Source organism: Artibeus jamaicensis, unplaced genomic scaffold (assembly GCF_021234435.1).
Source record: "Artibeus jamaicensis isolate MK-2021 breed Jamaican fruit bat unplaced genomic scaffold, CSHL_Jam_final contig_426, whole genome shotgun sequence".
Classification (NCBI taxonomy): domain Eukaryota; kingdom Metazoa; phylum Chordata; class Mammalia; order Chiroptera; family Phyllostomidae; genus Artibeus; species Artibeus jamaicensis.
Genome location: NW_026521826.1, coordinates 10,614,007 through 10,638,343, shown reverse-complemented (window position 1 = coordinate 10,638,343; position 24,337 = coordinate 10,614,007). Strand labels below are relative to the sequence as shown.

General features: G+C 41.9%; 1 protein-coding gene across 1 annotated transcript in view; it reads right to left on the bottom strand.

The window, feature by feature from the left end:
* Positions 1-483: 483 nt before the first annotated feature.
* ASB13 (ankyrin repeat and SOCS box containing 13) overlaps positions 484-24,337 on the bottom strand; it is a 33,401-nt gene continuing 9,547 nt past the window's right edge. The window contains exons 2-6 of the mRNA XM_037156631.2: positions 18,631-18,818; positions 17,301-17,451; positions 14,223-14,357; positions 3,590-3,781; positions 484-2,323 (exon numbers count right to left, since the gene is read on the bottom strand). Coding sequence (XP_037012526.2) covers positions 2,196-2,323; positions 3,590-3,781; positions 14,223-14,357; positions 17,301-17,451; positions 18,631-18,818 — 794 coding nt within the window. The 3' untranslated portion in view covers positions 484-2,195. The remainder of the gene's footprint in view (positions 2,324-3,589; positions 3,782-14,222; positions 14,358-17,300; positions 17,452-18,630; positions 18,819-24,337) is intronic.

Below are 24,337 nucleotides of genomic sequence, written 5' to 3'. Positions count from 1 at the left end.
GAGCACTTTATATTTTTCAGGGCACCCTTTGATTACCCTGTTTCAGTCACAAAAAACCTGTAAGGCTCACAGGGCCTCATTTCTCATCTCTAAGATTCAGTGGTTAATCATAAACATCCTTTTAATGATCAAAATCTGACCTTCGATCCCTCTTATGCAAGTGGAAAGACCTGTGCAGAGGCACAGAGGAGTGGAAAAACTCGTCCAGGGTCACACCTCTGCTTAAGGATTCAGGCAGGTTATTCGTGTATTAGAGCTCACTAAAGCTGGGGGTGGGGGAGTTACAGACTGGCAGGAGGCATACAATCCTAGTCACCTGACCACTTGAGGAAGATGTGGGTCAGACAGGCACAGCTCTATTCCTTGAACTTCCAAAGTAGGGGGAAGAAGATAGTGGCCCCTCTGTACTCACACGGGATGAAAGCCCATCCAGTGTTTCTGCTCCCGACAACAACAGCAAAAAGAGCCGTGTGAACACAAGGATGGACTCTATTCAACACCTTTTATTGAACAGCGAGTGGGAGGCCAAGACTCTGCACCCACGTACAGAAACACTACCAGCTTATTGCTAGAGGCGAGTCCCTGTTACAAACATAAAAGGACAGAACCCAGTGCTTTTTTTTTTCACTGTTATTAGTACATACAGAAACACTGATTTACCCAGAACTTGTATTTAAGACTGTAACCAAACGGGAGTGGCTCTTACTCTCAGCACAGAATGATGTAACCATGGGTGGAACAGTGAAATGAAAGAAAACTGCAACCAACCAGCATGAAACTTTCCAGCAAATCCAGGGCCCCAAGTAAGTGCACAGACTTTCTGCTCATGTGGTGCACTTGGCACTGCCTTGGCCAATTCAGGCTCATTCTATTCCATACTGTCTGGAAGAATGTAGTGATGTCCACATTTCTGGGGTGTTCACAAGGGGTGCCTTCTCTCTTTCCCCAGAAACCAAATATACCTGAACTAATTATGCAGTTTCCTAGTTTAACTCCCTGGGTGTTGGTTGTTTTATGGGGTTTTTTTTAGTTACACTACAGACCTTTAGGCAGACAAATGCAATTTGAATATTCTTTATAGTTCACTGCATGGCTTATAATGTAGAATTACTTGTTTCTATTACTATAGGAACAGATTGCAAAATTCTTTCTTTCCCTGTCTGTGATCATAAGTCTGATCCTATCCACTTCACAGCACCAAGACAATACCTTAAGCATAACAGATGTTCCAGAAGTACCTGCAGAATACATGAAACAATAGTTGATAATATCCATTGGGTACTGGCAACATCTTCTACCAATTTCAGAGCTTCAAGGAGTTAGCAAAATTTGGGGTGGGAAGGAATTCATTCGGCAGCGGTAGAAAGATGAAGGACGATCTCCGCAGTGTTTCCTAATGCTCCTTCACACTGGGAACGGCTGCTCAGGGAAATAGGTGCTGACACGCCTTCACATTAAGTTTTGCTTTAATTCATTAAATAAACACCAGTTACAGCCTATATATCTTCTAAAAGTTTTTTGTTTTTTTTTTATCCCTGACATAACTTTTCAAGTTGAGACCTAAAACTGAAGCAAAACTTCCTGTGAAACACTGTCCTGCTTGTGGGGAATGAAGGCCCTGAGCCTTCCTTCCTCCATGAGACCCACATAAAGCCCCTGAGTGATGGGTACACCTAGGCACAGGTGGACCTCAGAAAGTGCCCACCCTCAGCTCCAGAAAAAAAGCATCCAAATGCAGGACATCACTGATGTAGTCACCCAGGCCACACAGTCAGGACATTCCCTACCATGGCCCACGGCTGCCTAGTGCTGAATGAATCAGAGATGGCACCATGCTCCTGGACCTGCAGGCATGTGGAAATCAACAGCAGTGCCCTGGACCCCAGCCTTGCCTGGACTTTCCCTGTACCCGCAGAAGAGTCCTTCCTGAGAGTCCTTCTGAGGGATGTCAGTGAAAAGAGGACAAATGGACGGCTTGAAACCCCAGAGTTAGAGCAGAGTTCCAGGAGAGCCAGAATAGGGCCATGTCCCCAGCAGAAGCTGAGGCGGCACCTTTCCAATGCCTTGGAAATATTCTCCAGGAGTCTGTAGAGAAGACAAAACAGGATGGCCAACAGACATCTATAGCAGCTGAGGGTTTCAGACAAACGGCACTGGGCTCAGCAAGGCCAGCTCCCACCTCCCATGCCTGCAGCTCAGTTGTAGGAAAGGTAATTGATGAGCCGGGAAGGGATGTTCAGCTTGGCGATCTTCTCCAGCCCTCTGACACCAGTGGCCCTCCTAAAGCTCACCCTGCAGAGCTGTAACAGGGTTAGGGGTGTCTCTGGAAAAAGGGAACATGAAGCACATGAGGTTAGCTTAACACAGTTGAACAGAGACTAACATCCTTCAACTTAAAAAATATCAAGAACTGGAAATACCTCCCTTTTCCCAGAAATAGGACATGCCCTGCAACCCTTGTCTGGAAGGCTACCAGGAAGGACAGCCAGGGGCCAGGGAAGCAAGAGCAGGAAATGAAATTCTAGTGATGTCCAGAGGGATTTAATTTTATGGGTTTTTTGGGGGGGGTTATGCTTGTGTGTGTGTGGGGGGGGGGTTGTCCCGTAATATTATAACCTAGCACAAGGATTTGTCAACCAAGCACTAGTCTACAGCTGTTGGCCTTATTTGTCACACTTCCAGACAATGAGGGACAGGGTGACAGTTAGTCCTGGACTGGTGCTGGCTGCCAGCTCCTGCTGTTCCAGGTCACAGGCTCTGCTCTGGTTACTGAGTGCTGCAGGGCACAAGGCGACCCCAACAGAACTGACGCACAAGGCATCTCCAGAAGAGTATGCGATGCATGTCCTAGTGCAGAGGGTCAGGACCTCAGGACTAAAGACAAGCCTGGAGCTATGGCTCAGGAATGCGAGCAAACCAGGGCCAGAGAAGGAGGATGCCTGGAGGTACCTGGCGGCCAAGACACAGAGACATTTGCAAAGCAGAGTCCGGCTACAAGGACCTGTCTTTTAGAATGATCTCTGTTTGACAAAAATATAAAAAAAAAAAAAAAAAGAGTTTTCCCAATTTATCAAAAAATTTTAAATAAGGTCTTTCTTTTAAAAGAAAAAAAAACAAGAAAAATTATTGGTGAAATTCACTTTCCCATGTGACCTTTACCCCCAAAAATTATTTGGAAAGAAAATATCATGTGTTAGGAAATGTTAGTCGACAGATATGGATGGAGTTTGCCTCTAAGTTCATAATGGATTTTGGGTGGGTGAGGCTGGCAAAAGTTTGAATAGTTGTTTTTTCAACTGGTAGGTATTTGAAAGCCTCTTGTGACTCTAATTCTATGTGAACTCATTAAAAAATTGTGCTGCAATTTTTTCTAAGCCAAAGAAGATACCTCATCCTTAGCCAGATGGTTTGTTTCCTGAAGAGTGAGGGCTGCATCTACATTCTCAGCCTTGTATGGACTTAGCCTGAGATTATGTATTTACTCCTAAATGCTCTGATATATTGTCAGAACAGAGCTTCTTGCATAAGTGTCTCCTGTGCAATTCTACAAAGCATTGCATCATTCAGACAACAAAGAGCCGGGCCTCACTTTCATAGTGCTCAAAGCACTTGGCAGGGGCACTGCTACTCCACGTGTAGTCAGAGGGCTTCTTCCCCCGGTTGTCCCGTGCATAGATGTTGCCTCCAAACTCAATCAGCATCTCAATGAGGTCCACATTCTTCACCTTAGCTGCATGATGAAGGGCTGTCTCGTGAAGCTTTGCTGCATTCACATTAGCCCCTGCAGGTACAGTGGAAAGAAGTATGACCAAGGAGAGAACTTGGAGCTGAGAGAAACATCTGCTTTCACTTTTCCAGCCCAGTATACAAAAGCTATCCCTATCCAGGAAACAAAATCAAGATGGACTCTGCTGCAGCCTTTTCAAAATCCAAAAGCACGAATTACTATTTTTTCTTATGACAAGAAAGCTGAAGATAGATAGCAATAATAAAGAAACGTAACAGGAAATTGAGCCAAAAATAAGAAAAATATAACAAAAACTTCCCTGTGAGTTGTGAGACAGTTCTAACATCCTGTACAGTCTGTCCCCAAGGATCCTGAGACTGGGAGCTCAGGTTGAGCTACTCAAGCTCTCCTGCCTGACCCTGTAAATGCATGCACACACAGTCATGCACATGCACATATATTCGCATGTGTGTATGTATGCACATGTGTGTGCATGCACATTGTCGGCACAGAATGGAGGCTCTAACATTGTGTGTTGCATAAATAAATGAGTGTTTCTTAAATAAATATTTTTTTACAAAAGGGAAGCTCAAAGAGAAAACAGGTGAGGTTCCCCTAACACCTTGGAGATCAAATAGGAAGTGAGGTCTCATCATAGTGAGTTTAGCTCTGCCATCTACCTCTTTCCCATGATAATAGTAGATATTCAAAAAGATGCAGACAAGTAGTAGCTAAGACAGCATTTTTAAATGCACTAAAAAAGACAGATTTTATTTAAAAAACATGATTTGAGTAAAATGTCATACTTAAGGAACAGCCATCACAATTTTTTGAAAATACCAAGTTTTTGCATCAAAAAAACAAAATAAAATACCTAGAAATAAATTTAACCAAGGCTGTAAAAAATCTGTACTCAGAAAATTAGAAGACACTGAAGAAAGAAATTGAAGAAGATATAAATAAGTGGGAGAATATACCATGCTCATTGACAGGAAGAATTAACATCACTGACATACCCACACTACCCAAAGCAATCTACAGATTGAATGTAATTCCCATCAAGACACCAATGGCATATTTCACAGAACTAGAACAAATATTCCAAAAATTCATATAGAACCACAAAAGAACCCAGATAGCCACAGTGATCTTGAAGAAGAAAAACAAAGTAAGAGGAATCATGCTATCTGATATCAAACTAGACTATAAGGCGATAGTGATAAAACAACCTGGTACTTTCATTAAAACAAACATATAGGTCAATGGAACAGAATAGAGAGCCCAGAAATAAACCCAAGCCTTTAGAGTCAATTAATATTTGACAAAGGAGGCAAGAACATACAATGGGGTAAAGATAGCCTCTTCAACAGTGTTGGGAAAATTGGACAGGTAAATGCAAAAAATGAAATTAGACCACCTTCTTACACCATACATAAAAATAAACTCAAAATGGATTAAAGACTTAAACAATAGACTCGAAACCATAAAATCCTGAAAGAAAATATATGTAATAAAATCTCAGACATTTCTTGTAGCAATATTTTTTCTTATATATCAAGGGAAACAAAAGAAAAAATAAATGAATACATCAAACTAAAAAGCTTTGTACCTGAAATGAAACCATCAACAAAATTTAAAAAAACCAACCAAATGTGAAGACATATTCACTGGTGATATATCTGATGAGTTAATATCGAAATTTTATAAAGAACTTATAAAACTCACCAAAAATCCAAAACAATCCAATTAAAAAATGGGCAAAGGAATACGTCCTTCTCCAAAGAGGACATACGGTTGGCCTATAGACATATGAAAAGATGCCCAGCATCACTAATCAACAGAGAAATGCAAATTAAAACCACAATAAGCTATCACTTCACACCTGTCAGAATGGTCATGATCAATAAATCAACAAACAAGCGCTGGGGAGGTTGTTGAGAAAGGGGGATCCTTTTGCACTGTTGGTAAAAATGCAGACTGGTGCAGCCACTGTGGAAAGCAGTATGGAGTTACCTCAAAAAAATTAAAAATGGAACTGCCTCATGACCCAGTAATAACACTTCTAGGAATGTATCTGAAGAAGCCCAAAACACGAATTCAAAAGAATATATGCACCCCTTTGTTCATTACAGCATTATTTACAGTAGCCAAGATTTGGAATCAGCCCAAGTGCCCATCAGTAGACGAGTAGATAAAAAAACTATGTTACATTTACACAATGGAATACTACTCAGCCATAAAAAGAAGGAAGTCTAACATTTTATGGCAGCATGGATGGACCTGAAGAGTATTATGATAAGTGAAATAAGCCAGCCAGAGAAAGACAAATACCATATGATTTCACTTACATGTAGAATCTAATGAAAACAAACAAACAAAATAGCATCAGACTCATAGATACAGAGAACAGTCTGACAGCTGTCAGAGGGGAGGAGGGGTGAGGGGCTGGGTGAAAAAAGGAAAAGGATTAAACAAAAGAAAAAAAGACCCTCATAGACACAGACAATGATATGGTGATTATGGGAGGGAACAGGGGTGGGGAGGTGGGAGAGGGTAAAAGAGGAGATAAATAGTGATGGAAGGAGACTTGACTTGGGGTAGTGAACACACAGTAAAATATACAGATGATGTATTATAGAATTGTGCACCTGAAACCTATATAATTTTATTAACCAATGTCATCCCAATAAATTCTATTAAAAAATGCCAAGTTCTAAGCTTGCTGCTAAGTAGCTAAGAAGGTTATACAGAAATAGAATAAGGGAAAGGGGTTTTTTTTGTGTGTTTGTTTTTGCATTCATTGGGTTGGACCTTCTAAGTACTGAAATCCTACTTTTTTTTTTAATTATAGCAAACCTGTAATATAGTATTATTTTCAGGTGTACAGCATGGTGGTTAGATATTTATATAACTTATTAAGTGATCCCCCTCCAATAAGTTTAATACCCACTTGACATCATACATAGTTGTTATAAAATTATTGACTGTATTCCCTATGCAGTAGTTTATATTCAGATGACTATTTTTTGGCAATTGTTTTTCATTAAATTTATTTGGTGACACTGGTTTATATAGTTATATAGGTTTCAGGTATATGTTTCTATGATACATGATCTGTATATTGCATTGTGTTCCCACCACCCAAAGTCAAATTGTCTTATGTCACCATGTATTTAGCTCCCTTTACCCTTTACTACCCTCCCAACCTCCTTTCTTCCATAACCACCGTAGTGTTGTCTGTATCTATTAGTTTCAGTCTTATATTCCACATGAGTGAAATTATATGGTTCTTAGCTTTTTCTGACTTATTTCACTTAGCATACTATTCTCAAGGTCCATCCATGCTGTCACAAATGGTGGTATTTAATCTTCACTTATGGCTGACCAGTATTCCACTGTATATATGTACCACATCTTCTTTATCCAATCCTCTATCAAAGGACACTGGTTGTCTTCACATCTTAGCCACTGTGAATAATGCTGCAATGAACATATGGGTACATATGTCTTTGTGAATACATGTTTTTGAGTTTTTCAGGCAGACACTCAGAAAAGGGATTGCTGGGTCATATGTTAACTCTATTCGTAATTTTTTGAGGAACCTCCATCCTGTTTTCCCTAGTGGCTGTACTAGTTCACATTTATACCAGCAGAGAATGAGGGTTCCTTCCACATCCTCTCCTACACTTGTTATTAACCATCTTGTTGATAATACCTATTCTAACAGGTATGAGGTGGTATCTCATTGTAGTTTTGATTCACATTATCAGCTAGTGAAGTTGAACATATTTTCAAATACCTGTTGGCTGTTGTATGTCTTCTTGGGAGAAGTGTCTGCTTAGGTCTTCTGCCCATTTTTCAGCTAGATTGTTTGTTTGGTGTTGAGTTGTTTGAGTTCTTAATATATTTTGCATATTAATCCCTTTGTTGGAGCTATTGTTAGCAAATATTATCTCCCATTATGATTGGCAATTAGTACTTCTTAATCCTTTCATCATTTTCACCCAGTCCCCCAAACTCCCTTCCATCTGGTGATGACCAATTTGGTCTCTGGGTCTATGAGTTTGTTTGTTTTGTTTAGTTGGTTTTTAGATTCCACATGTAAGTGAAATCATATAGTATTTGTCTTTCTCTGTCTGACTTATTTCACTTAGCATGATGCCCTTGAAGACCACCCATGTTGTTGCAAATGGTAAGATTTCCTTCTTTTTATGGCTGAGTAATATTCCATTGTTTATATACATCACATTTCTTTATCCATTCTTTTGTTGATGGACATTTAGGTTGTTTCCATATCTTGGCTACTATAAATAATGCTGCAATGACCACACAGGGGCATGAGTCTTTTTGAGTTATGTTCTTGGTTTTTTTGGATAAATACCAAAAAGTGGGGTCATTGGGTCATAAGGCAGTTCTACTTTTAGTTTTTGAGGAATCTCCACAGTGTTTGTACCAGTTCACAATCCCACTGTCAGTGCATAAGGGTTCCCTTGGAGAAACGTATTTTAAAGAAGTCAAGCCAACGACCCAGAATCAGTGAAGTCACCCCTCAAATAATAGATTCAAATCATAGGCATAAAATGTCATTAAAGTGAGGTTTTTAAACATCAGATCGCCTGCATGTCACTATGTAATGATAAATTTGGAGGACTAAAATAGGAGAGTATGAGAGGGTACAGGGCTATTAAATTTTGTAGTCCCACTGCTCAAGAATATTTGAAAAAAATCCTGCCTCTGATTTCTGATTTAAAATAGTTTCATACCCCTAGTAAAATATAAAAACTTGTTCATAACAGTGTTCACTGTATGATCCTAAGAATGCAGCAAGCACTTCGTCGTGATAACATAGGTGAGGACCAGTCCTCTCCACTTCCCACAGCCAAACTCAATGTTAGGTCAAGAAAAGCAATCCCTCAAATAGAAAGAAGGCTAAATTACCAAATTATTTAATTTGGCAGATGTATATTACAAACATAATATTTAAAAGCAACACATTAAATAAAAGAAGCATTCACCCTGCAATCTGACCACTGTACCATATCAGGGATATTGTTCCAATACTTGCTGATGTGAGTACATAATTGTATAGTGCTGCAACCATAATACAGATATGAACTTGAGTACTAAACGCAAACATGTAATGCAAAATAAATTGTAAAGTCTACCAAATCTAAAGTTCAAGTAGCTTTCTCTCCGGCCATTAATTCTCGCAATATTCTTGCCAATAGGGAAGGAGAAAAATTGTCCATTTTAGTGACAGAGAAAGGGACACAGGGGAAGTATTTAGCTACTATCATGGTCAAGGAGAAAACTATGGCTGGAAATAGCTCTAAAAATCATACCACCCCTTCCATCCCATTCCATGTGGTTTCTCAGTGTGGAAGGCCTTGGTAGGGAGACTCCAACAGGTGGCCATCCCAAGGCACCTCTTAAAAATGTATTCTCGGCATCATTTTATGGGGTATAAAGAAAAGACTGGCGACTGAGAGGGAAGCTGGCATACTCTGCAGCAGTTGGAAACAGCAGATCAAAGGTGCACAGGGCAACATGGGCAGGTCTTGAAAACAAGCAGGGCTGAGTGAAAAAACAGGAAATATAACACAATACCATTTATCTCAATTAAAAATACATGCCTCAGTCGACGATGAGTATCTTACAAAAACACATGCAGACAGAACACCTATGTCTGAGGGGGGCCAGAGGAAAGAAGCAAGGTGCGTGGGGGCAGGAGTGGCCTTGTGGGGACTAGTGATCATCATGTGCCTTGAACTGAGTGGAGAAAGAGAGAGGGAGAGGGAGAGAGAGAAAGAAAGACAGCAAAACAGTTAATGCCATCCGGGCATTAAAAATTCTCAACTTCATGCTTCAGAGAAAATGGGTAAAAGTCCAATCATTACCAAAGTCCTGATTACAAAGCAAAATAGGATTGCAGTGGACTGAGTAAAACGTTAACTAGCAAAGATGAGGGGCTGTCATCAGCTTAGCACACCAAGAATCCGGTGCAGTTCCTGGGCAGAGCAGGCACACATAGCTCCGTACTATGCTGGCTAAACCAGTGACTGAGAAATGTGTGCCCAGGAGCGTGCTGGGAAGGTGGAAGCAGACACTGCTCAGTTAGCCCCTCTCAGGGCCTCCTATAGAGTTAGATATTAACTGCCAGTGACCAGATTAAAAATTACCCCACTGGGATAACTGGACTTTCCCCTTACCCAACCCTCCTCTTCTACAAGAATCATCTACAGGTCAGCAACTTAGCCTCACTGCGCATGAAAGACCAACAGCCTCCTATCCACCCCTGAGGGCCCCCCACAGCTCAGATCTTCCTGCAGGGCTGGGCCCTGTCTGAAATCGAGTGCAAAAGCATCTGTGTGCTTATTTTCCTAGAGATATGGTCAGTGGCCTGCATTTGATTTTCCAAAGAGGTCTGTGACCAGCACCCCTAAAGTTAAAGATCATTATTTTAAAAAGAATCCATATGCTGTCCTCTTCTCTCTACTTTTCTGTATGTTTGAGATTTACCATAGTTAAATAATAGTTTTCCTAAATAAGGAAAAGACTGCATGTGATCTAAGAAGAATGTAAAGGCACCAGACCACCTGAGAAGAGAATAGCAAGGACTGAGTCTAGAGCTGACAGCACAGTGGCAGTCAGCAATAACATATGATGACACTGAGACATGGGAAGCTGTCCCAGGAGATTTCTGATCTTCCCTCATTCAAGTTCCCAGGCATATGGAAACTCCCTTTAGAATTTACCAGGTTCCCTGCTTCAGATTTCAATGGACATTATGGACCCCTTCCCACCCCTTTCCAATATCATTGAACTGCCACCCTGCAGTGTGGAGAGCAGTCCTGGGGTGGGAGAGAGCAGAATGACCTAATCTCCAGCTCCTGGTGTGGGCCCTGATTGGTTTATCTCAGCTCCCACCTAGACCAAAGCCAATCGGAATTTGCAAAGTCAGGCCAAAAGGACTGAATAAAGTGTGGATGTGAGACCCAATTCAGATTGATGGGACATAAGGGGAGGTATAAGGGAGACATTCAGAAGAGTTTTCACTCTTCTAAGTAAGATATCAGAAGCTTCATGAGGTGAAGCTTTTGGATTTCAGGCCAGCTCTGTTGCACCCATCCTACCCAACCCGGGATGCCAGGTGAATGATCAAGTGAACACTGAGGAAAGCAGTAGAATGCAAAATTCAAAGAAAATTGATGACCCTGTTGAACCCCAGGGTCAAAATGACTCTGAAACTGGCTTTAGGTGTAATCCTTTCAGTTATCTGAACCAAGAAATAAAGCTCCTCACCCAGGTGGAGTTAGTCTCTACTAGTTATAAAGGAGAAATCACTGCTGTCAAGTCCTAACTAATGCAGAGAGGATGTTGGGGTTAAAACTTCTAATTTGGCCCTGGCCAGCATGGCTCAATTGGTTGGAGCATCATCCCATAAACCAGAAGGTGACAGGTTTGATTTCTGGTCAAGACACATGCCTAGGTCACAGGTTTGGTCCCCATTAGGAGTGCACAAGAGGCAACCAATCACTGTTTCTCTCTGGCATGGATGTTTCTCTCCCTCCCTTCCCCTCTCTCTAAAATCAATAAGCATGTCTTCAAGTGAGCACTGAGAAAAACAACAACTCTAATTTCAACCTTTCCCCTGAAGCCACAAAAAAAATGAACTATATTAAACAAAGACATACTTAGCACACAGATACCAGGCGCTCTACAGAGGATCAGTGCACTATCACACCTTTATTTGAAAAGTTTACAGAATACTGTAGTTGAAAAATAATTAAATAGAAAAAATTTAAAAAATAAAATAAAAGCTGTGAGTTGTGTCACTGTAAAATATTTATTCTAAAAGCTCAACAGTAATGATAGGTAAACACTCGGACTGACAGAAATGGGATCCAAATATGTGATGACTGACTCAGCTGGAAGAATTATGACTTCATCCAATCTAAATATTTTATCATCGTGTAAAAAACAAAAACTTTCCCTATGACCAACCTTACACAAAAATGAATCCTTTTCACTGAAATGACTTAAAAGTAACACCTTAAAGTAAGACTCACTAATAGAAAACTACATATAACCTAAGTGCAAATGACCACCATCCAAAGAGAATTCATAATCCTTCTACTTCTGAACAGTTGTTTTTTATCCTAAGCTATACCCACAATGAATAAGTTAAAATTTTCTCTCAAGAAAATATTTAAGTTTGGTTCATAATAAAAACTCCTTTTCTAATATCCAATTTAGCTTTATTGTAAAACTACTGTGGCAGACCAGACAAGTCCTGAATTTAACCTTCAGTTGCCTGGATTGTTCCTTATTTTGTTGGTTGGTTTTTCTCCTCTCAGAACCTTTCTATTCTGTGCACTTTTTATTTAAAATTATTTTCAATTACAGTTGGTATACAATATTATGTTAGTTTCAGATGTACTACATAGTAATCAGACACATATAAATTACATATTGGTTACCCCAATAAATTGATTACCCATCTGACACCATACATAGTTATTACAATATTATTGACTACATTTCCTATGTTGTACTTTACATTCCTGTGACTGGTTTTATAATGGGCAATTTGTACATTTTAATCTCTTTCACCTCTTTCACCCATCTCCCTATCATCCCCCCACCATCACCATAGGCAACCATCAATTTATTCTCTGTATTTATGAGTTTGTTTCTGTTTTGTTTATTCATTCATTTTGTTTTTTTAAGATTCCACAGGTAAGTGAAATCATGTGGTATTTGTCTTTCTCTGAGGTGTCTTGTGTGGGCTTCTTTAGGTTCACCTCGTTAGTGACTCTCTGAGCTTCCTGGACTTATGCATCCATCCCCCTCAATAGGTTAGGGAAGTTTTCAGTCATTGTTTCTTCAAAGAGGTTTTCAATCCTTTGCTCTCTTTCTTCTCATTCTGATACTCCTATGATGCCAATGTTGATATGCTTGATGTTGTCCCACAAGCCCCTTAGACTATTCTCAGTTTTTTTAATTCTCTTTTCTTTTTGCTGTTCAGAATGGGTGTTTTCCACTACTTTGTCTTCCAGATCACTGACCCGAACTGCTCCATCTAATCTGATATTGATTTCCTCTAATTTAGTCTTCATTGCAGTTACTATATTATTCATTTCTGACTGGTTCTTTTTTATGGTTTCTCTTTGTTGAGGAACAAAGGGAAAAAAGACACTGCTTGTTTGGGATTTGTGTACATTTGAGAGATTTTAGGAAAGTCCTCAGCACAAGTGGCCTCAGCTGAGTCAGGCCACTTGTGTGGAAAAGCCCCTGGAAGTGCCTTGGGCAGGTGCATGAGTTGGGTGAGGTGAGATCTTAGGGATTCACCAGGGTTGGGCTAGTGGTAGCAGCCAGATTAATGGAGAGCTTAGATTTGACACCTGCTAGCTGGTAGGAGAAGGGCTCAACAAAGAAGCAACGGTGCCGGCCAGTACTTTTGTTCCCAGAGAGAGCTGCCCTGACCCCTTCCCATACATCCTTTGCCCTAAAGCTAGTTAATTCAGTTCCTCCTCATATGTCCCTGGTGCTCTTCAATCAGCTGCTCCCACACCAAGTCCCAGATCAAGAGCATATGTAAATGAGTGAGTATATGAGCAAGTGAATATATGCTTAGGCCCCTCAAAAGGAACACCTTGGTCTCCCACAGCCCTCCATCCTCACTCAAATGTAGTCCTTGCTGGTTTTCACAGCTAGATGTCACAAGCACTTCTCGTCCCTGAACTGATGGTCCAGGCTGGGGAGCCTGATAGGGCTCTGAGACCCCTCACTCCTCAGGGGGGTCCTCTGCAGCCAAGATAACCCTCCCAATTCTTGATCACTATACTATCAGTGTGGGACCTGCCCTCTCCACGTGTTTACCCCTCAAGCAGTCTTGATATGGTTTCCTCATACAGAGGACATACAGTCCTTAGTTACAGGACTTCTGTTCAGCTAGTCTTCAGGTAGTTCTCAGTGACAGTGGTTCTATAATTTAGCTGTGATTTTGGGGTGGTTGTGGGAAGAGGTAAGTACAATGTTTACCTATTGTACCACCTTTATCAGAAGTATTCTGAGTATTTTTGGATCAACTGATAATGACCTAGATTCCAAATGCTGTGAATCCCATTTTCCATTAGATCCCCATCTCTTTCTGGTTTAGACAGCAACCTTATTAGGCAGGTTTTATGGGTGGTTTCCTGTAGTTACTAAAAATAATGACTAGCATTTGTTGAGCACTGCTATGTACCAGCTACTGCGGAAATCCTCCCCCAAAACCTGCAAAATAACTTTTTCTTTTCCACTTTTATATATATATAACCAAGGCCCAAGGTCTCAGCTGGCCATGGGAGAGCTAACTTCAAACCTGAGCTGACTCTACAACCCACCTCTCTGCTGACACACGATGCATATACGCACAACACACCTGCATGGAGCAGCTCAGGTAAACACCAACATGCTTGCATTGGGCAGTGCAGCTATAGACACAATGTACCTGCATTGAGTAGCACTTTGACACAGTCCAGATGCTCCCGGGCACAAGCAACATGCAGGGGGGTCCCGAAATGGCAATCATGTGCTTCCAAATTGGCCCCAACATCAATTAGAAGCCTCACACATTCTGAACTTCCTTAAAAGAAATGGAAAAAATGAACAGTCATCAACTATATACCAGCGATTTTCAACTTTTTTCATCTCATGGCACATATAAACTAATTATTAAAATTCTGTAGCACACCTAAAAAATATTTTTTCTTGCTGTGACAAAATCTAGGTATAATTGTGATTGATTTACAAAAAATAATAATTACCTACCCTTATTTTTTTAAATATTTTATTTGTTTATTTTTAGACAGAAAGGAAAAGGGAGAGAGAATGAAAGGGAGCAAAATATCTATTATTTGCTTCTTGCACATGCCTTAACTGGGGACTGGGCCTGTAGCCCAGGCATGTGCCCTGACCTGGCATCAAACCAGTGACCTTTCACTTTGTGGGATAATGCTCAACCAAATGAGCCACACTGGTCATGGCAATTACCTATCCTTTTTGCTCCAAAGTGAATTTATTAAAAATCAGGCCCCTATGCTTGTACATAAGGACATCTGTTATCAAGAATTAACCAATTAGATGCAACCGCCTTATGCAACATGACCACTGAGATGCAACTGTTATATGACCTATATATTTATGGTTCAAGACAGGGCATTCACACTGGATGGCTTGATGTGTTGGCATCTAAGGAAAGAGGTCAGTGCCCCTGACTAAGTAATCGAGCATTGCATGTTTTAAAAATTCTTGCAGCATACCAGTTGAAAATCATATTTGAAATACACATTTGAAATAACAAGCACGGCAGACCCAATGGAATAAGAAAGTCCCTTGCTTGGTTGCAGGGACAGAGAGGAGAACCAGGACTACATCCCAAGCTAAGAGCAGTTCATAACCCTGTGTGGCCCTAGTGAGCAAATGGATGGTTGTCCTTTGTACTGAGGGCACGACAGTCCTCCAAGCTGCCTGGCAGCAGTGGAAATGAAGCACATAGCCAGCCCTGTTGCTGGGAGAACAGAAAGTTGGGGAATATCACTTCAGAACAGTCAGAAGACTCTCTTCACTGCTCCCCAGCTCCTCAGTGGGAGAGAAGGTGCCCCACTTCAGGGCTGCCCCCTGAGCTTTGTTGGGTACAATGAGCCTGGGGTTGATGATATAAGCTGCTGCCATCCCCAGTCCATGACTCCTGGGTGAACTATCTAAACTTTCTTAACACAGGGTTCTCAGCCTATAGACACCTTTGCTGCCTCTTCCCTTGGCTCCTCTATGGGTATCTTTAACATGGGTTAGGGTCAAGGTTCACTGTGTATAAGAGACTCCATCCTCTTCAATCACTTGATCACACTTCCTGTTAGTAGCTACCAAATTTCTACTTCTAGCCCCTGAAACCTAGCCCCTCATCTACAGCTGTCAGCAGACAGCTGACATTCTTGTTTGGATGTTCTAACCACTATCACCAGGCTTTCCCCATCCCCTGCCTGGGGCACATCCTCCTGGCCAATCCACCTCAGTTATTGGCCTCACTCCCTGCTCAGCCCTGAGTAGGTTTTAACCCCATGCTCTCCTTTCCCTTATATCAAGCCCATCAATTCTTCTCTCAGTTTTCTAAATGAATCCATCCCACTTGAACTCTAACAGCTTTGCACTTGGATCACTACGATGCCCCTCAACTCATGTCTCCACCTCCAAGATATCCCCCCCTACAACCATTTCAGTCTGTTGAAGGGTAGCAGAACATGCCACCCCCAAAATATGCCACTTTAGCATACAGTTTATTTTGAGCTGAAGATAATTGAGAAGAAACAGATATAAGAAAAGCTCTCTGCCCTCCCTTAAATTGCTTAAAAGAAGGACATATATTTGTAAAGGTGTTCCCCTCCCCTCTCTACCAGGAAGGACAGAAGTTAATCACCAGAGACAGCTCTAGGTGGAGCTACTAAAATCAACCCCATCTACCATTAGTTCCCCCATATGTGTGCCTCTCCATAACTCGCCATCCTAAATCCCCATGCCCTTTTCTTATGTCATCATTTCTCTAAAAACTTCTCATCATTTCATAGGAAATGTTCTATATAATCCCAAGTTCTGACCATCCCTTTGAGCGACACTTTGCCAAGTTTGTGTGTGTATGCACAATGCACTACTCACATTAACAGACTTCTGTTTTTGTCTTGTTAATCAGTCCCTTCTCACCTAAGTGGTGGGGCCCAGCCAGTGAACCTGAGATAGGTAGGGGAAAAAATTTTCCTCCTCTCCAGTATACATGGCCACTAAACTAATCTTTCAAAATGCTGGTTTTTGGTCATTCAACATCTGCTCAGAAACCTTCAGGAGGCACCTGTAGCAACCCTCAGTGCCTATAAGTGATGACCTAACTGTGGGAATCAGGGAATGAGGCTGTAGAGAACAGCAGCCCTGCATGAAGGCACGGAGGAGAGCACAAGTTTACAACCTTTGCTCAAGAGTAGAATCCAAAATCTTTAGTCTGTCATTCAAAAAATTTCCACAGCTGCTCTCGCCCTAAGTTTCCAGTCTTACCTGTTATTGTTTGTGTGTTGGGAGCTTCTGATCCAGTAAGACTTGGTGTCATTTTTCCCATGCAAGGCCTTCCTCTTGTCCTCCCACCATCTGAGCCCATCCATTCTGGGAGAGCAGTTGAAATCCCTCCTGCTCCCTGAGCCAGAAGGACCAGCTCCCGCACTTTGAGAGCGTCTGTCCTTAGGGATGATGTGTCTGGGTCTCATCTCCCAACTAGATCAGGTGCTCACAAGGCAAAATGACAGCAAAGACTGAGAGAAAGACTTCAGAGTGTTAGTGTCTGAAAGGCACTAGGCTTCTCCTAAAAAAGTAGAATCCTGTCATGGAAACAACAGCCCCCTAATCCTGGGTAAGGACTGTATCTCCAGAAGGAAAGCTGAGCATTTCTGTGAAGGACCCAGAGCGAGATACAGACCAGGAGTCTGTATTTTGGGCCAGCAATGGCTTCCACTTCCTTGACCACATGGCTCCCTTCTACTTAACTCACCGTTCATGCAGGCTTCGTGCAGTGGGGAGGCTGTGTACAGTGGTGGGTTGACCTTAGCCCCATAGGAGAGCAAGAGCTTCACACACTCAATGCTGCCGGAGGCACAGGCGTCACAGAGAGGGGTACTGCCATCAATGTTCCGGGCATCCACCTTGTGGGGAGGAAGAAACAGATATTACAGGGCCAAGAGGAAAATGTGTTTTCTCATTTTGATTTGCATTCATGCAAAGGCACTTCTTAGATTTTCTAGTACGTGCCAAGACACCGTGCCAGGCAGGGGAATTTAAAGATCACAGGAACCTGTGTTGGAATTGCCTTCTAACCTCCTAAACACAGGCGTCATTGTGTCTGAGGCTCTTTTCTTTCTTGAGCAGGATCAGCTGAGCCTTACTCTCACCACCACCCCAACACTTAGTATGCACAGAGCAGGAAAGTAGAGCTCCAGGTTCCAGCTGAGGCAGGCAAGGAATAATAAGGGGCCTAAAACTGCTTAACATGCCTCCTCTAGTTGGAAAATCATAGGGAAGGAAAAAGGCAGTTCCCCAGCTGGCAGATTCTGTCTAGAATGTGTCCAAATTCAGCTGCTGTTTGGGTACATGCTGAAGCTTGTTCCACTTCCTCCTGAACCGCCTTCGTAGCCAAGCTCTGGGCACGAGTAAGCAGGGCACTGTCCTCACTTTGCCCTCACCTCACCATGCAGTCCAGCGGGTGTCTAGGGCAACTCCCCCAGCCCACTGTGAAACAGCTAGCAATTCCACCAGCCAGAAAACACTGGTGTCACATAAGTACTTACACCAGGAAAAGCAGCAAATCAGACAGAATCTCATTTTTTCTCCTTTTTACTTTTTTTTTTCCAGAGAGCAGTTTGCCAGCATCCTACTTAGTCATCCTGATGATCCCAAACCACAGCTCTTGAACCAAGGCCCACAAGCCCTCTAGAAAGCCTGTGTGTGTGATGTGCTTGGCCTGCCAGGCCCCCTGCCTCGTGAAGGGTATGACACTTCCTCCACCATTTTGCTAACACTACCTTCTCTTTAGCCAGCAGTGACCCTTTAATAGCCAAGACTATGACCACTTACTGATCCTAGTGCACAGTTGACATAGAGACCTCCACGCCCTTCCCTTGGCTTCCACCACACTCCATTCTGATTTCCTCCTTCCTTTCCCACTCAGTCATCTACAGTGGTTACTTTACTTCTGGTGCTTTTGCAAATCATGGAATGCAAATCTCAATCCCCTTATTTTCCTCCCTCTACATGTCCCTTGAGATGGTCCCATCTGTACCCATAGCCATAGCCAAGCTTGGCAGAGGTCCCGAAGTACCACTCACCTGGGCCCCAGCAGCCAGAAGTAACTGCACACACTGTGCCTGGCCCTGCAGACTGGCTGCATGCAGGGGTGTGATGGAATCCACCGTGACCTGGTTGACACAGGCACCATTCTCAATCAGCTGCTGCAGTTCCAGGGCCTCACCTCGATGGGCAGCCTCATGCACAGGGGTGCGCTCCACCCAGAAACCTGGAAAGGAAACAGACCTAATGCTGAGACCACGTCACTTCTATCCAGATCAAATAAATGCATGTACAAGTCCAGGGACCCTTGACTAAACCCAGACACTGCGCATGGTCATGTAATTGGTCTTTGGCAGCATATAAGGGCCTTGCTCACCTCCTTGACCTATTTCCCACACTACCCCACAAACCCCATTCTCCAGTCACACTCACAGCTCATTGTTAACCCTGCTTTGTCATATCTGAGTTTCACTGCATGTATTCTTCTCTGCTTGAAGTGCCCACCTTTGATCCTACCCAGTTGTCCATCCTGCTACCTCCCATTTAGATGCCTCTACTCTACATAGACCCAGTTAAAATATGTACTTCTCTGGGAAACAATTCTCCCACACTACTCACACACATGCATTCATTTACACTGTCCCCCTCCTTGCCTGGAAGTATGTTGAAAGTAGGGACGAGGTTTTAGTGACTCAATTTTAGTGAATTCCTCGGAATTTTCTACACATAAAATCATGCCATATGTGAACAGAGGTAGTTTTCTCCTTTCTTTCTAATCTGATTGCTTTTAGTTCTTTTTCTTGCCTATTTGCCCTGGCTTGAATTTCCAGCACAATGTTGAACAGGAGTGGTGAGACCAAATATCTGTGCTTGGTCCCTGGTCATTGAGTGAAAGCTTTGTCTTTTTCAGTTAAGGATGATGATAGTGTGGGTTTTTGTAGACAAACTTTATCGAGTTGCAGACATTCCCTTCTAGTTCTCATTTGTTGAGTATTTTTATCATGAGCATGCAATGGATTTTGTCAAATACTTTTTCTGCATCTATTGCAATAATTACACCAGCTTTTTTTCTTAATTCCATCAAAATTGTGTATTATGTTAATAGATTTTCAAATGTTAAACCAACCATGCATTCCCCAGATAAATCCCACTTGCTCATGGTATATAACCCTTATAATATGATGCTAGATTTGCTTTTCTAGTATTCTGTTGAGGATTTTTGTGTCTATATTCATAAGTGTCATTTTTCTTATAGTTAATATAGGTGTCCAGTTTTGGTACCAAGGTAATAGTGGAATGAGTCATGAACTATTCTCTCCTCTTCTAATTTTTGGAAGAATTTGTATTAAATCTTCCAATATTGGGCAGAATTTATCTGTAAGGACATGTGGGCCTGAGCTTTCCTATGTTAAGTTTTTTAGTTACTATTTCAATCTCTTCACTTGTTATAGGTCTCTTTAGGTTTTCTATTTTTTTAGTCAGTTTTGGTAGTTTGTAGGTTGTGCCTTTTTATGAGCCTGTCCACTTCATCTGTGTTATCTAACTTGTTGACATACATTTTTTTATGGATGGAAATTTGTTCCCTCCACCCCAACATTCATATGTTGAAGCCCTAACCCCTAGTACCTCAGCATGTGACTCTATTTAGAGAAAGGGCCTTTACAGAAGTGATTAAGTTAAAGGGAGACCATTAGGGTGGGTCCTGATTAATCTTACTGGATTCTTTATAAGAAGATGGGATTAGGACACACAGAGGGACACTAGGGATGTACATGAACAGAGGAAAACCATGTGGGGACACAAAGAGAAGGTGACTGTCTGCAAGCCAACGGGAGAGGCCTCAAGAGAAACCAACCCTACCAGCACCTTGGTCTTGGACTTCCAGCCTCCAGAATGTGAGAAACAAGTGACTTTTTTTTTTAAGCCACCTAATCTATGGTATTTTGGCACCGCAACTCAAACTGACTAATCCACAACTGTTCATACTATTCCCTTATAATCCTCTTATTTCTGTAAAGTCCGAGGTAATGTTCCCTTTCTCATTCTTAATTCTGGTAATTTGAGTCTTTTTTTCTCTTTTTGTTTTTCTTGGTCAGCTTAGTTAAAGGTTTGTCAATTTTGTTGATCTTTTCAAAAAATAATTTTTGATTTTGTGGATTTTCTATATTGTTTCCTGGTCTCTATTTCATTAATTTCCTCTACAATATTTATTTATTTCATTGTGGTTGCTTTAGGCGTTTTCCCATCTTCCAGTGTCTTAAGGTAGAAAATAAGGTCATTGATTTGAGATATTTTTTTAATACAGGTATTTACCACTATAAATTTTCTCTAAGTACTGCTTGAGCTGTATCTCATTAGTTTTGGTGTGTTATATTTTCATTTTTACTCATATCAAACTATAATTGTTTATTTTTGCATTCCAACCTCATAAAATACATGTTCAACAAATATGTTAATAAATAAACAAAGGCATTCTCTTATCCCAAAATGAAATAAAATTCTTCCTCATTCTTATGCAATGGCTTACTTCCTCATCACTCCCTACCCATCACCTACCTTCCACTGTAGAGAATGAGGTACACAGAACACAGCATTCTGACTTCCCTTTAACCAGTAGTGCTCACACTTGAGCACCAGCATCACCTGGAGGGCTAAGCCCTACCCCCAGACTTTCTGAGTCAGTCAATCTCAGGTGGGGCCTAAGAATCTGAATTTCTAAGAAGCACTCAGATGATGCCAATGCAGGTGTCTGGGGACCACACTTCAAGAACCACTGCTTTAGATAACATTTTTCTGTCTCAGTAGAACTCCTTCTCTTGCCAGCTCTGCCTCTTTAACTCACCCCCCACTCCTCTACCCTACTCCTCCCTGCTAATCCCAGATAACCTGTTTGCACCTTTCTTGACTGTAATCCAATGGCTATTTTTTCCAGGAGGCTTTGTCTGCTCTATATCCCCCATCCACTCTGGGTTAGCAGCCCTTCCTTTGGACCCCCTCAGTAAATGCTCTCTGGCTATAGTATTTTACATAACCCCAAACTGTACCTATCTATCTTGCCCACCAGTCGGAAAACCTGTGTGACCCCATGAAATGGGGACTCGATCATAAGGGTAGGGAAACAAAGGGAGAGATAAAATGTGGAGGAAATTTTAAGTCCCACAAAATATAGAAGCCAAGCTAATGGGACTTCATACTTACCATCTCAAGAAGGGGCCTAAGTATGTTTCCCAATAGTGCTAATTAACAGTCACCTGCAGGCCTGTCTTGGGAGGTAACAAAAAGTAGCTATGGATCACTTTAAAGTTAATCTAGAGAGGGCAACATCCCAAGGGCAGAATGAGAAGTTATAACCCTGAAAGGGAGAGAGCAGGGTAAGGACCTGGGACTTGTAGCAGAAAGGGATGTACAGCTCAGAAAGGTTGGGCACTGGGGAAGCCTGTGGCTGAACAGTGGGCAGCCAAGCATGGCTGCCACATGCTTCCATCCAGCAGCTTCCTAGAGAGATATGGCATCTTCCACCATGGTGTACAAAGATGAGTAAGATGTGACAATAAGCGGTTCATGTTCATGGGCAAGGGGGACGTGCAAACAATTCGAAACAAAATGTGGTACTGGAGAAATATTTTAAGTTATAGGAACTCAGAAGCAAGATCACCCAAGCATCCAGGGCCAGTCAAGAGAGCATCACAGAGGAGAAGGGCTCAGTGAGCCTGTGACAAGCATCATTTGTTGACTCTGTATTCCTGGCACCTGGCCCAGAATATAGCTCAACAAAGATGCTCATATTCACCCACTTGTTGAATGAATGAATGAATGAATGAAGAGAACTACTAAAAGAAATTATGAAGTCTGTACAGAAAAAAATTTAGATGAAAATCTAATTTTCTTTCTTTATGACAAGTCTGTAGAGGAAATGCCACTTACTGGTAACCAGCAGCAGTGATGGAGGGCAGAGATCAGAAGCAGCAGATGTGATAACAAAGCAGAGAAAAGAAACTTGTGCACGTCAAAGGGCATGATCAACAGATTGAAAGGCAACCTACGGAATGGGAGAAAATATTTTCAAATCATATATTTGTAGGGGTTAATATCCAGAATATATAAAGAACTCCCACAACTCAACAACATAAACAATCTAGTTTAAAAATTGGCAAAGGACTTAAATAGATATTTCTCCAAAGAAGATATACAAATGGCCAACAAGCACATAAAAAGATGTTCAACATCACTAATCATCAGAAATGTGCAAATCACAACTACAATGAGATATTACTTCACACCCATTAAGTTCACTACTTTCAAAATTAAATAAATAAATAAATAAATACATAAATACATAAATACATGTTGGTGAGGATGTGAAGAAATTGGAGCCCTTGTGCATTGTTGAATATAAGATGGCACAGCCACTATGGAAAAGAGTATTCTGGTTCCTCAAGAAAATTAAAGATTTTACTGTATGAGTCAGGAATCCCACTCCTAGGAATATGCCCAAAGGAACTGAAATCAGGATGTTAAAGAGATATCTGCACCTCTATGTTCACTGCAGAATTATGCAATATAGTCAGAAAGTAGATGCAACCCAAGTGTCCATGGATAGATGAATGGATAAAGAAATGTGGTTTGTCCATACAATGGAATGTTAGTCAGTCTTAAAAAGGAGGGAAATTCTGTTACATGCTGCATGAATGAACCTTGAGGACATTATACTAAGTGAAACTTTATTTTTTAAATTTATTTTTAGACAGGGGTAGGAAGGGAGAAAGAGAGGAAGAGAAACATCAATGTGTGGTTGCCTCTCCACGGGCCTGCAACCCAGGCATGTGCCCTGACTGAGAATTGAACTGGCAACCCTTTGGTTTGCAGGTCAGCACTCAATCCACTGAGCCACAATAGCCCAGGCTAACTGAAACTTTAAAAGTCACAAAAAGGCAAATACTTAGATGATTCCATACGTAAGTCATCCGCTTCACACAGACATATAGTAGAACGGTGGTTGCCAGGGGGAGGAAAGAATGGGCAGTTTAACAGGTGCAGAGCCCAGTGTTGCGAGAAGAAAATGTTCTGGATACCAGTTGCACAACGATGTGCATGTAGTCAACACTACTGAACCGTATACTTAGAACTTAGCATTTAAACAATTTCTGTGTGGTTTTTTTAACCACAACTAAAATTTTTTAAATTATTTTTTTGTAAGTAGCAAAAAGATGGAGGAGTCCCAGGGGGTGGGGAGGTTGTCACCTGCAGCTGGTACCAACCACAGAGGACAGTTATAGCAGGGGGGAGGGGAAGCAGGGGGAGTGGGGAGAATGTGACTTTGACAGCTTCTGGTGACTTCAGAAAGGGCTGAGAAGCAAAGGAGGTGGGAACTAGTTGAACATAAAGAATGTGGGGGATACATGTGCCCCACAGAGCTGTGTGAATGAGCACTGGCCCTCCGTGAGAAGCTCAGCTTTCCCCCACTGACACCTTAAAGCAAAAAGTGAAGAGAGCACATATTAGTCAGCCCACTGCCAGGCCTGAGCTCAGGCTTTGTTTCCAGCCGTGTGCCTAAACCCCAGTAGTGGCATGATGCCCCAGTCGCCTGGGAGAGGGGCCAGCCTGGAAACCTGAGAACCTCCAGTTCTGTCAAGTCCCCTCTGGGACGAGCATTCCCCCAAATCCCAGCCCTGCCACTTAACCTGGTTTCTTAGCTTCCCTCTTCCCATGACCCCCTCCCTCTCATCACATCCCCCTCTGGTCTTC